The 14,358-nt window shown below is 41.7% G+C and overlaps 1 protein-coding gene and 1 long non-coding RNA gene across 6 annotated transcripts in view; one reads left to right on the forward strand and one right to left on the reverse strand.

Moving 5' to 3' along the window:
• Positions 1 to 14,358, forward strand: part of LOC147149159 (uncharacterized) — a 41,705-nt gene that overhangs the window by 20,508 nt on the left and 6,839 nt on the right. Inside the window, exons 1-2 of one of the 2 annotated variants that reach the window (XR_015086537.1) lie at positions 4,908 to 5,130; positions 10,276 to 10,432. This is a non-coding gene — a long non-coding RNA (uncharacterized LOC147149159). Of the gene's footprint in view, positions 1 to 4,907; positions 5,131 to 10,275; positions 10,433 to 14,358 lie in introns of those variants that run through there. The other variant, XR_015086536.1, reaches the window with a different exon arrangement.
• Positions 1 to 14,358, reverse strand: part of LOC147149160 (uncharacterized) — a 44,283-nt gene that overhangs the window by 14,331 nt on the left and 15,594 nt on the right. Inside the window, exons 1-2 of one of the 4 annotated variants that reach the window (XR_015086533.1) lie at positions 3,695 to 4,342; positions 2,628 to 2,812 (exon numbers count right to left, since the gene is read on the reverse strand). Coding sequence is in view for 1 of the 4 variants with exons in the window: in XM_086028676.1 (XP_085884802.1) it covers positions 2,628 to 2,832 (205 nt within the window). In the remaining 3 variants the exon portion in view is untranslated. The other 3 variants (XR_015086535.1, XR_015086534.1, XM_086028676.1) reach the window with 3 other exon arrangements.

Consider the following 14,358-nt stretch of genomic DNA (forward strand, 5'->3'; position numbering starts at 1 on the left):
ACATTTCAATGGGCTGCATTGTCTATTATAAAAGTCATTGTCAAAAATGAAGAAACCCGTTTCAAATAACCACAAAATAAGTGCGGTACTATGAGTACATCAAATAACCATAAAATGTGTAATACTGAGTAAAAATGTTACTGTATTATACCATGGCGCTAGTGACCCATACCAAAGGAAAAAAGGCAAATGCTACCAAAGTCCATACACCCGATAATGTAACTTGGCTTATTTTCCTTCCAGTGACATGCGAACCACTCCAAATAAAATAAAAAGTGATGTCATCAAATTATCTGTATAAATGCCGCTTATTGACTACAACAGTGCTGAGGCAGTCAAACCTATTATTCTTATGAACTTCATTTCCAAAACATTTGGGTTGTTTTGCAGTAACCCAAATATTTGTCGACAACATTTCGTACATACTCCAACAAAATTCTTGGTTACGCCAAAGCACTATTTCTCCATCGTGACAAGTACTTTTGCAAAATTAAATGTATATGTGTATATATATATATATTTTTTTTAAGTTGATTTTCGAACGGGTTGTCCCAAACGATCAACTTTTACTCCACTTTTTGTCCTACTACATTCACATGAGAGCATGCTCCACACAACACTGCACCGGTGATCCAGTACGAGGAGGCCCCATTCCACTTCATTAGGCACACCATCTAATTAAATCCAATGCAAGCGCCGTATCCAAAAGTCTGCCGTTACAAAGATGATGACTATTGGCTCGCTTTTGGATTGGCAGCATTCACACCTGTTTTAATATTGCGGATGTCATTTGAATATGTGTGACTTGACCGTCAATCAAAATGAAGCATCGTTCAGCTACGGCTCCTGCGCTGGACCTCATTAGAATCAATCGATAAAACAAACAACAAAAATATCGACACATTAAATATCAGCGTAAGCCCTCAGTGGGAACACACACGCATACGCGCGCTCACACACACGCAGGCAGGCAAGCAAGCACAGAGACACGCACACACACACACACACATAACCACCGCATTCTTATCCCTTGATTTATTTCCACTGCAAAAAAAAAAAAAAACGCTATTTGTTTATTTTATCAACACTATAGATTTTTTGGTTTTTTAATTAGCAAAACAATATATGGTGCGCCACATTTATTATTATTCAATTGTTTTTTATCACGTCACTGGGATTCAATTATTCATGCCTTTTACAGTTTGTCTGTTGATATAAGGAGAAAAACAAATTAAAATTACATTCAATCCTACAACACACCCACAGAACTAAATTTAAGGATTGTATTGTGCACTCCTGCATACTGTGGATATGAGAGGTTAATGTGGTAATAAATCTAGCTGTCCACATCATGACTACCGACAAAGCCTTATTTTTCATGAAAGGTATTACAAAATCTATCGAATTACGGAGATTGTAATGCAATTCAAATAGGGCAATTCAATTTCCAAATGTATTAGCCTCTAACTTCGCTACCATTAATATATATATTTTGTTCCTAACTTGTTGCTGTGGACCAACACATCTATCTGGCATACAATCGTTTGAAAAAATATATAAATAAATCCAAAAAAAAAAAAAAACTTGCACTACGCACACATTCCACTCTCCAAGTTCATGTTCAAGTTCAAAGTCACTGAAAGGTTCAAGTGCAAGTTCAACAACCTTCTTTTTCTTACTTGTCCTTTTTAGCACACAATTCGCAAACACTTTTAACCTTCACTTCTCTAAAAGTAACACGCGACAACAAAACACTTACTAACGCCGCCTGATGTGAAAAGATGACACTTGAGAGATTCGCTCCCAAAAAAAAAAAAAAAAAATCATTGCACTCACAAAAATGCATGTGCACATTTGTTAAATGTGCCTGCGCGTGGCTCGTGACTGTGCAGCTTCAGCGCGCAGAACCTTTCGGTCTGGGCTGCACCCCACGTTAAGGTGAGCTTCCACGTGAGACAGAGAAAGCTACAGCGTGGCGCCACGCATGTCCTCGAATGCCACCTCGCCGTGGAGGCCGCGCCATGCGCCAACATTGCGGGCCATACTGGAAGGAAGGAAGGAAGGAAGGAAGGAAGGAAGGAAGACGAGAGCAAGTCTGATTGCAAATTTGTTTGCAAACTTGAAGGTGATCACGTAGGCAGAGCTTGGGCACTAAAAAGGACAATCTTGGGTTAAAAGATTTTCCCGGGTTAAAACAAGCGGAAACGTGTCATGCCAACTCACTCCACTTTTTAAAAGCTTCGCCCGGGCATATATCGCAACAACAACAACAAAAAAACAAACAAACACATAAGCCGCCATAAATCACCATGGCGGCACAAATGCACAAGAACTGACTCGATTCGACAAATGTGTTGCGAAATAGCAAAGGCGAAAATGCCTTCGACGAGCTGGGCTCAAAATGCTCAAAAACGAACAAGCGAGTTTCGATTGGTTTCCACGACACGGGCGAGGAGGCCTTCCTCTTGCATCCTCACGCCGGCACCAGCAAACCGCTCCTCAGCCACTCGCAAAAAGTTACGGAAACAAAAGCACCCCCCACGTGCCGAACATCCCCGACTGCAGTTTTAGCGTGTTTACTCGCACTCCCATCACGTCAACGAAACCTCGCCGTCGGCGTTACTCACCCGTCCTCCGAGGCGGCGGAATTCGACGACTCTTCTCCGAGAAGGCCGAACCTGCGTCCCTCGCCCGTCTCGCTCCTCTTCTTCCTCCATCTCCCCGATTCCGAACCGCAATCTCCGCTCCGGGCCTGGCTGGCTCCTCCGGCCGCAGTCTGAGCCCCCGGCCCCCCCACGAGTTCAAGTTGGGCCTAAAACAATAGGAGGCCATGAGGCTGCTGTGCCGTGCGCATGAGGAATGTTGGCAAATAAAAAAAAAACGCAGCGTCTGATATATGCAAAAACGAACGCGGCGTGACCCCGTCTGGTCCGCTTGGGTCTTCTCGGCTCGACTCGTGAAAAATTAAAAACGCTTTATACGCTCGCGCTCTCCCCCTCCGTCGCTGGCGAGATGCCTTCACTTCTTGAGGTTAGACTGGCAAAAGTGTTCAAAGCTTGCAGCCTGGCCTGCTAAATCCAAGCGCGCACACACATACGCTACACACATATAAGGCTAGAAGTGCACAAAGTGGACACAACATACGAGGAAGGCGATCTGATGCAAGGGGGGGAAAAAAAAAACAAAAACGTATCCTATCAACCCCCCAACCCCAAAAAAATAAATAAATGCAGTTACTAACGTTTTCTATCCCTCATCGCTTTTTGGCCTCTTTTGTTTGCACTTGGCACCCGTCCCAGAAAAGCGGCTGTGGCGGCTCGGCTCTGCCCAAAGCCGCTCATCCGCCTGCATGTTGGGAGTTGCGCGGCGCGGAAAGGAGGACAGAACGAAGCCGAAGGACAGGGGAGTGGAGGAGGAATGGGAGGGGGGGGGGGCGCGGCGGGGAGAATGCTGGATCTTGTCGAAGAAGGGCCCACTCTTCCCCGTCGCCGTGGTCATCGGGACGGCGTGCAGGTTATAAACCGTGCCTCCGCCAACCCCCCCCCCCCCCCCAATTCCGGTCCGGCTAGCAATGGTGACGGAGAGTAACCTCCATTTGTGGTCCAAATCCTCACGAAACATCGACAAAATACACAAAAAAAGAATCACTTTTTTTTTTTTTTTTAGAAAATAAAATGTGCAAAAAAATGCATACTTGGAAGCGGCAAGATCCAAAAGCGCGGGAATCGGGGAAAAATGTGTGCGCCCCCCCAAAAAAAGTGCGAGAAAAAGGCCTCGTGGAGGAGCAACTTGTTGCCATCTTTTTTTTTTTTTTTTTTTTTTTTTTGCAAGAGCTGCAAGTTGGAGGCAGAGGGTTAAAATCCAAGCGAGTGGCGAGCGGAGGGGGGGAAAAAAAAACTCAGGCTATGCAAGGGCGGGCGGGAGAGCGACGGCGGCGGGGAGGCCCGGACTGTAGAAATAGCAGCAGACTACACCCCCTTGCCCGCCCGCCTCTCCCTCTCTCTCTCTCTCTCTCTCTCTCGCTCTCTCCCCTTCCCCCTCTTTCTCTCCCACTCTAAGTTTCCCCCTTGCGTGAGGCTGGAGTAGAAAGAGAGGCGAGAGCGAAACACAGCGCAGAAGAAGTGCTAGCCAAAGAGAGAGAGAGAGAGAGAGAGAGAGAGAGAGAGAGAGCAAGAGAGAGAGAGAGGGAAAGAGGTAGGAGGAGACTGATGATGCAACAGGAGGCGTGGCCAGGAGGAGGAAGCAGTGAGTGAGGCTGGAAGAGAGGAGAGAGAGAGAGAGAAGAATGACACGCCTCCGGGAAGTTGCGCAGACGCAGTGGCAACGTCGGCCGCCATAGTGGCATCCGGTGCAGCATCTCCCCATGTAAAAAAAAAAACAAAACAAAAAAAGGGGGGGGGGGGGGGCAAAGTGGATCCCCAAAAATGTGTTAAAAAAAAAAAAAAAAAATGTCACGAAAAATTAACGTACTATTAACGGCGCTAGGTTATGTTGGCACACACGTACGGGGAAAAAGATAAGCTTCCAAGAGGGTTTATTTCAGGAACATGTGGCCGGGAACACACGGCCCTCGTGTCCCCGGCTGGCCTTGTTGTGTCACCGCCAGGCGAGCTGATGGTTTGCAGCCTCTGCTGCTGGCACAGAGTCAAAAAGGCCGATAAGCATTTTTTTTTTTTTTTTTTTTTTTTTTTTTTAATGTCAGGGGTGGGAAGCGGGGAAGAGGAGGGAACAGCTGCCCTGTTTTGCACTGAATAGATGAGTCGGTTGCTCCAAAATAAGAGCAAGCTATGACGAGATTCTCAACGATTATGCTTGAATATTCTTTGTTGTTAGCACGCTAGCTTCACCCCACCCCACGTTGTCCTTGAAGCCCCCCCCCCCTCAGGCATCTTCCCTCCTCCCCTGCTCCTCTTCCCTCCAGCTCGCTGCCACCTCAGCCGCCAGCGTTTGGCTTTTTCCACTCTTGTGGCACATTACTGTAACGCTATTGTGCGACAACTCCCTGACTCTCTTCGGGTCGGGTTAAAAAAAAAAAAAAAAAAACACAACAAAAAAAAAAAAGCAGCAGAGCACATAGCACAAGTGTGTCAGTCAGTAAAGGGGACGACGCACATCGCGCAAACAGACAAGGTGGGGGTTTTGAGCTTTTTCTTACTTTTACTCTGAACATTCTCGTGTGTTTTTTTTTTTTTTTTTTTTTTTGTGGTTGTGTTTAGCTTTAGCGAGGCTCGGTCTCATCTTGCAGCGGGCACAAAGCGCACGACGGCACGCTACTGCTCCGGGGCAGTATTACAGTGCGAGCTGCCAGTTTTGTTGTTTTCTAATAAGCACTGATGAAGCTGCTCACAATACACACACACAAACATGCGGCCGTCAAGTGAGAGTGTGTGTGTGTGTGTGTGTGTGTGTGTGTGTGTGTGTGTGTGTGTGCGCGCGCGTGTCAAGGATGCAGCCTCGCTCGCAGGCCGCTGCGTCAGCATTTTTTAAATCTCCACGTGCACACTTTTCAAACATCTCCAAACATGAATGACTGTGAAAACATGTTAGCTAGCCATGAGCTACATCTAATTGCGTTATTTATGAAGAAAGTCGTAAACGCAGTCATGTGGCAAAGCACACAGGCTCGCATGTGAAGCAAAAGAAAATGGCGGCGTGTCATTGAGTGCAATTGTAGGGAGGGCGGCGTTGAAAGTTTTGTAAACTTTTGGCTCGGCACCCAAACCGCCTTCAGTTTGAACTGGGTTGCCTCCTTTTTTTTTTTTTTTTTCCTTTTCCTTTTCAATAATCACTATTTCTCCAAATGATATGCCAGTGACTTCTCAATATTACTTTATAAACAGTTTTAGCGCCTAGAATGTTTTTTATTTACAAGCAAGTCATCACTGAAGTGCATTGTGCGATGAATACAACTTCCACACTGCATGATTAAAAGAAAATTAGGAGGACTTAAAAATCAAGGATGGACTTTGGGTGTCAACAAGCGGACGTTTACAGAAAATGACGTCAACACTTTTTTCTTATCATCTCAAAGATTTATTCGCATAAATTGATTTTCTATCAAATGGCTTTTGTTGATTGGCTGGGACAAGTCACATGGTTCTGTATTTTTGTAACTGTTGCTCTCAGAAACAAAAATTAAGCAATCCCATTTTTGAATCGGTAATTTCTTTGTGAAAAAAAATGTAATATTAAGCAGGGGCACACATGCGGTTGAGATTGATGTGATAAGCTCATTATTGTCGACATGCTGCAGGGATGACAACAGATTTGTGTGTGCGGTGACTTTGTGATTCGCAACTGGTGGGTTGCCACCCACTACAGCAAATCCAATTCAATTACACATGATTTAATCTACATCTAACGTTAAGACTTTTATATTAAAAACATTTTTAATAAGCCAGCCTTGGAAACTTGCTTCAGTCGAGGCAGCATCTCTTGGATAAGCTGCCGCTGCTGCTCGGATCGATAAATAAGAACAAAAATTTCACTGCAGGCTTTTTTTCTTTTTTTTTTTTTTTTTAAATGTGGATTTGGAATATCCATTTGTGTCTTCATTTTTCAGTGTCAGTGATGGACAGCTGAAATGTCTCATTTGGAGGCCTTAATTAGTGCAATTTTCATTACCTTTTTCTCGTCAGTTCCTTAAAGCGGAAGTCAACCCAAACATATTTTTTTTCAAGAATATGTTCTATGCAAGCCCACTAGTTGAAACAAGGCATTCTGATAAATATTGCTTGTTTGTGGAATAAGTGTTAATCCACTCATTTTTAGCCATGTCTGGGGGCGGCCATTCTGTCTTCTGAAAATGACATCACAACTGCTCACAACAACCAATCATGGCTCAGATTCAGAAAACAGGTCAGCTGTGATTGGTCGTTGTAATGTCATTTTCAGTCAACAGAATACAAAATGGCCGCCCCCAGAGATGGCTAAAAACGAGTGTATTTTACTGCTTAACAGAATGCTGTGTTTGAACTAGTGGGCCTGCTGGGAACATATTTTTTTTAAGAATATGTTCTATACAGGCCCACTAGTTGAAACATGGCATTCTTATTATTTTGAGTTTGTGGAACATGAGTTAAGCGGCAAAATCCACCCGCTTATACATATCAGGGGGCGGCCATTTTGCTAGTTGTTATTGACTGAAAATGACATCACAGTTGCTCAGGTAACGACCAACATGATTGCTTGTTATCCGAGCCCTGATGATGTCAGTCGAAAAGTAGTGACAAAATGGCCGCCCCCAAAGATTGCTAAATACAAGTGGATTTTGCCACTTAACTCATAATCTACAATCACAATATTAATCAGAATGTCGTGTTTCAGCTAGTGGGCCTTGAAATTATTCTTGAAAATAATTTTATAAAATAAATAAATAAAGTTTGGGTTGAGTCCCTCTTTTAAAAACATCGCAGACGTAATGGTGTGTATGTACTTCCGTTGAAATATATGCCGTGTAATTTTAAAGGCTACAGGCTACTTTTGAGGACTACAATAGCTTGCTTTTACTTGTTTGAAAGTGAGGCCGGTTGAAACGCCGAGCCTTTTGCACCGTGTGCGCGTGTGAGTCATATTATTCACAACTCACCACAAGTTGACATCCTCCTCGTGGTGGTGGTGGTGGTGGTGGTGGTGGTGGTCTGGCCGTGAGTGGCACACGTGTCCAAACACAAGCTCTCAATTACACCCCAGACCTTTGAGGGCCCTCCCCCACCGAGTCAGGGTGAGGGGTCGCGACCTCCGGGTCAAAAGTGTTGCACGGGGAGGCCGAGCGGGCCCATTGAGCGCGCGGCCGCTGTTTGCTTTAAGAAGGTAAAGATCACAAACACATTAACTAATGCCGATTAGGCGGTGATCCCGGCTAGGGGTCGGAGGTCCCCGGGGAGCGTGTTGCGTCTTATTAACAGGGCCTGACCTTTGACCCCGGCAGCCACTTCAGGCAACAGACTGTGACTGACCGCTTTGGGCTCTCGGTTTGAAGAGCGCGCGAACCCAAACGGAAAGTTTGACGGTTCGGCGAGCGCGCGCTCTCCTCCAGGATGCGCGAGATCGACACATCTGATTAAATTGAAACAAAAGGCCAAGTTCAAGTTTGGACTCGTTCTTATTTGCCCTCGATGCGATTCCGTTTCATTAAAGAGCCAAATTACAGCTTCCATGCAGTTCAAAGACGTAATATTAAAATGAGAAGATTTTTGCTTTATAGCAGCTGTGGTCGTTTTTAAATGTTTTGTATGAGTTGCGCTAAGCAAAAGTCATAAAGCAAAATATAAAAAAAAATAAAAAAAATAATCACACTTGTTTTTACGCCACATCTCCAAATGATACAAAAGCCACGATCAGAACAAAATGGCTGCCGAGAGGCGAGCGTGATTCAAAGAGTGTCCCAGTTCAACGTTCTCGTTCACGCACTTTAGCGTCGCTAAGTACCACCGAACTACAGCTTACATGCAGTTTCAACATGCCCTACTGAAATCAACCGAGCAGTCTGAATGGTGAAATCCTTCCTGGGTTGTTTGGCCTAAAGTTAAAAGCAAAAAAGAAAGAATAAAATACAATCACAACGGGCGAATGCTCTGCAAGCTCTTGCTCCGTGTCTTCAAAAGCTCCGGCCCAAAATTGCCAACTAGAGACATGCGCCATATTGACACTTTGCACCACATGAAAATAAAACAGTGGCCAAGTTCAAATTGTGTCTCCTTTTGCCATTAACCCTTTTAGTGCACTTCAGATTCATTAACCACAGCCGCATGCAGTCCAAATATGACAAGAGTGTTACATCAGACAAATGAAAAGGAAATCCCGGATGAGGAAATTCTTTCCGGAATGTTTGGCTGCCAGTTTGAAGAGCAACAATACAAAACCCTCGCTCAGAGCCGTCTGCGAGCGCATGCCCTCCGCGTCTTAAAATGGCCGCCCGTCGCTCGGATCGGCGCAAAATGGCCGCCGCGAGACAGGCGCAGCGGCGACACATTGCGCGACGTGAGCCAAGCGATGTGAAAGAGTTGCGCTCGACGCTCAACTTTTGGCTCCCGATTTCAGTCTCATTACTTTCATTAACAGGCCGTATGTGATCCGGGGAGCCGGCACACGCAAATGACAAGCTTCGACGCAGTCCAAAAGTGACGACAAGAGTAAATCAGACAATTCTGAGCGAGCCTGAATAATTCAATTCTTCCCGGGTTGTTTGGCCCAAAACAAGTCAGCAAAGACCACAATGTCCCTTTGTAATTAAAAATAATGACAATGCGATGAATTGGAAACACAGGTGTGAATGAGATCATTTGACATCATATACCCGAACTGAAGTTTTGTGTATTTGCCAAATAATCATAATTACATTGCTCATTGATTTAATGATGATAAGTTAAAAATGAAGAATATTCATTTTCTCCGTTTTTTTCCGCTCCGTTATATTACGGTAAAACCATTTAACAAATGAATGTATTTGGAGTTACTCTGTGTAATAAAGGTTTGATTTATTGCTGTATCATTAAAAAGTGACGTAGTTAAAAAAATAACTTTTTCATTAGAACGAGATAAATAGTGTGGAGGAGATCATTTGACATATGCAAAACTTCATTTATTTGCCAAATAATACTTAAATTGATCGTTGTTTTATTTATGGTTACAAATGAAAAAGAAAGATTAGTTTTTGTTTTTCTGTCAGGGTCTATTTTTTTTATTGTTATTTGACATTCAACAAATCAACATATTTGGAGGTACCGTGTAATAAAGCTTTGATTTATGGCTGTATCACAAAAAAAGTTAATTAAAAAATAACTTCAATACAAACCCATCAGGAAATATGGAAAAAGTATAATATACAACGATCATTTCATTTTCCAGATTAATGTGCAGTCATGTGGTAACTGTGTGTGTGTGTGTGGCTGTGCGCGTGTGTGTGTGTGTTTTCAGATAGTTGGCCAGAACTTGTTCCAAAGACTTGTGGAAGGGTGTTTTTTTTTTTCCCCCTTCTCACATTTTTACGATTCAATATTTCTCCTCCAAACATAGACATCTAAATCCCCAGGAGTGGAAAACATCAACCATAATTTAAATTTGGAATATTAACACCTGCTTGAAACTTTTTTTGATTATGTTGACCTAATTATTTTGTGTTGAAAGCACAACACTTTTACTCTTTCACTGTACACTCTTTGTTTTCATTGGCACATTTTGTGAATATTAAATCACAATCGTTCGGGCTGCGGCAATTTTTTGTTATGATGTAGTCTGGACAGAATCAAAAGTCCAACTCACTATTTTTGGCAGGAGGCAGAAAAGCAAAGCAGAGAAGACGAGAGGAAGGGGCAGCAGAAGAGTTCTGCCGAGGAAGAGCGCGAAGAGGGAGCGCCGACCTGCTGGCGTTCGGACCTCCGAATGCGGGTCGACCTCTCCCAAGAGGGACGTGCCCTCGATCCAACTACTGGCAAGTCGTCAGCAAACAAAACGCATTGTCCTGCATTTTCGTGTGGCCACACAAAAAAAAAAAAAGTGCACTAAAACTATACTATACGCCATTCAAAAAAAAATATGTATATTTTGCCATCCATCACTGTGCACTGAATGTGATTATTAGTAAGATAGTGACTAGATTTATTTTTCATTGTCCTGTATGTAAGTTTTTCCACTTTTAAATTATTGCCACGATTTTTTTTTTTTTTTAGACTACCAAATGAAGAGGAGCTGCATTAATGTTTCTTATATTTTGGTTCTCTAGCTATGGGTCAAAATATTAGAAATGGCTCTCAATGTGATGCAGTGCAATAATACACCACTACCAACTATATACACAGTAAATTCTTTCACACATTTGTAAAAAATATTTGTATTGTTATTTCACTTCAGTTTTAACAATATGAAATTAAGTCCATACAACTCATTGACGTGAATAAAATGGCATTAATAGTATAATATCGACCACCAGCCCAACTAAACCCCACCCACCACAGGTCCATTATGGCAACATTAACCAGTTTTACAGTCTTGCACGTTACATTTGTGCAATATATTTTAATTCATTTCATATTTCAAAAAAATGTTCCTGTAGCACTCTACTGACCAACAATAATTAAGTGTTCATTATAAACAAAACTGGTTTTATTCCTAAAACGTACATTTTTGCAGGCCACTGGAATAGTTTGTATTTTGAAAATATATATATTTTTTTTAAATGTAAAAAATATAAGACCAATACATTTCTTTAAAATAATTATGTACGTTCCTTTTGGACCAAACAAAATTTATAAAATTAGTTATGAAATTTGAAAGAAGCAGCAAATGTATGAATGCAAATATCATTTCCTTGTGTATAAATGCAAATATCATTTCCTTGTGTCAACGTGCGTCGGATATAAATGTATATTAATAATTGTTTTGTTTTCTTACGACTATGCCAATTGTGGAGTGTAATAATCGTTAATTGTAATTGAATTTTTGATTAATTGCACAGCCCTAAGTGACACTATACATAATATTCTCACTGTCCTGTGAAAAAAAACATATGTCCAATTTTTTAATTTTTAAAAAACGTTCATGTTAACGTCATGTCTGTAATGCGCAAACATCATTCACGTAAAAATGAGAAAATTGAAAAAAAATGGACACAAGTGTTTTTCACAAGACAGCGACGATGTGCAGTTCATGGCAGTACAGTTGCACTTTTGGGTGTCATTTCCATGAACGGCTAATTGGGATCCGCACCGAAAGTGTAAACGCTCAGAAACGCCTCGGCGGCATATCATAAATCATGTTCAACTCAATGAGAAATGTCACAATATTTTAGCAAAGTGTGTGTGTGTGTGTGTGTTTTTGCGGTGGGTAGGGGTTAAACCCCAGAAGGTGGAGCAAAGAGGCTGCACAAACTTCGTCGAGGAAGTGTCTAATTAAGTTAGCAGGAAGACTCAGTGGTTACCAGTTCTTTTTAATCCCCCACAATGCAACTGGGCTCTTTGCTTGATGAGATATTTAAAAAAAAGGCATTCAAGCTACTTTGAATACTGCGAAATCACCAACAATCCATAATTGACCCATCTCGAGGCTATTGGGTGAGACCCGCATGGAAAATTAAATATCAGGTCGAAATTGTCGTTCAAGTGCATCCATTTATTACACTGAAATTTGTGCGCAATTTGGCTAGCGGTGCGATATTAATGTCAGGTGGGCTTTTTTTGTGTGTGTGTGTGTGTGTGTGTAAAAGCCGCATAATCTCAGGTTGGACGTGAGCAGTCATTTTGGTCATTTGAATGTCTGCTTCCGCTTTTACTGGCATATTGAAATGAGCAGCAGGAGCAACAGAACAAACTTGGACCGTAATATTTGAAAGTTTGTGCGCGAGTGGACGTGTTTTTCAAATGGGTTGTATTATTGATTATAAAATGAGAGAGTACATAATCCGTTTTGCCTATTGGGGCAAACATCTTTAGCGTGTCCACAGCTGGTTTGTAGGTGTGTTTTGTATGCAGTCCAACTTAGCTTCTGGTTCACCAGAATAATATTGTGCTTTTTAATGATTTACATTTTTAAGGGCAATACTGAAATGTTGGCAAAGCGTTTCACAAGTTGCATTGTGTGTTACGAGGATGAGTGTTTTTTTTTTTTTCAATTGCTGATTTTGTTTGCTGGTGATGCAACAACTCTTGTTGTATAAGTTAGCACAAAAACTATTAGGGTTATTGGGGGATCAATGTCATTTATGCAAAAGTATATTTTATGAATTAAAAAAAAAAAAAAGGTATTTTTTTAATGATTTTTTTTTCCCCCTGCTTCTAGGTTGGACTAAGTCATGTGGATATTTTTTAAGTATCTTTTTTTTCTTTTTTTTTTTTAATACACTGATACTAAAATCCCAGCGACCATTTTGGGCACATTCTTCATGTGATCCTGTGTACTAGTTTTGCTAACTTTTATCATAATCACCTTCTGGCAACGAGAGAATGTGGCCTCGGGAGTTCACAATGTGCCTGCTGTGGACGAGAAAGCGCGAGGCTGAGGCTGACTCGGCACATTTAAGGCAAGCAGCCTTTCTCACTGGACGGCGCCAGGTACACCGCCTCGCTCGTCTTTGCGCCGTGAACCCGCCGTAACGTTCACATCGCCCGTCTTTAAAAGTCAAAATGGCATGTAGACCATTTTGTCGGGCCACTGGGCACAATGTGGAGTCATTATGTTTACACCTGCTACACTATAAAAGTGCCAGCTGAATGCCTCCTCCTATTTTTACACAACAACAACTAAGGCAGCATAATATATCGAAAAAATATCGATAGCGCGATATTGGCCCATACAATAAGCATACGTTTCTTATGGAATTGTATGCTTTTATCTGAAGCTTGAGAATGAAGTTTTCCATTAGATAATAAAAAGTCATTTCTTGTTCTATTCACATACTCGCATGTTGAATATCGCAGTAATATCGATATATTCAACAAACATATCGCATGTTTTTCCAATATCGTGCAGCCCTAACAACAACAACAACAACAGCATTTCAAATATGGACTTTATTTATTGGAGCTTCATCGACTAAAAGGAAACGACACAAGTAGTTGCAAAGATGCTCGTTTGATTCTTGACCACTGTTGAGGTGCCCTTGAGCAAGGCACTGTCCCCCCAGAATTGCAACACCGCTTTGAGCCCCTTTCAGCATGTGTGTGATTTTTCATTCTCTGCGTGGAGTGTTACCTGATTTTAAAAGTTTATTAAAAAAAAAAAAAAAAAAAAACATTCGAGCGTATGGTATGTTTTTATTTTTCGAATCCAATCTTTTATACTGAATCATACCTTGCATAGCTAGCACATTGCATTTATCTATTGAATCGCGTTAAATCAACCAATTGTATCTTTTTCATATCCTTCAATCATCATCGAGCTACAGTATCGTATCGAACCTTTGGTATCAATCGTCTCCCTCGAATCGTTTCACCGCTAATATATCCTGCACTGAATCCTCGTCACTGAAGCTGTCAAATGAAAAAGGTAATTTCTCCTTTTCTCTATTCCCTTCTTTAATTTCCCACTCAATTAATCGAATAAGGATACTCAAAATTGTTTGTGTCTTTTTGGTCAGTATTTCTTTTAAAAAAATTTAAAAAAACATCTTAGGAAGACTATGAGTCACTTTATACTACAACCATCAGGAATTTGTTGTCTGTTATTAATATTTTATTAGATAACGTTCCCATTCATACATGTTTTTTTTTCAATTAATTTTTTTCAAAATGGGTGGATATGGCTAGCATATTTTAATCACACACACTTTCTTGGAAATTAACCCAATTCTGAGTGAGTGAACAAAACAGCACCAGCGCTCTTGACCGCTATCAAATAGCTCTGTAATAGGGGTGTGGGGTTGGG

Source organism: Filicampus tigris, chromosome 4, assembly GCF_054856515.1.
Source record: "Filicampus tigris isolate MCC_2025a chromosome 4, RoL_Ftig_1.0, whole genome shotgun sequence".
Taxonomy (NCBI): domain Eukaryota; kingdom Metazoa; phylum Chordata; class Actinopteri; order Syngnathiformes; family Syngnathidae; genus Filicampus; species Filicampus tigris.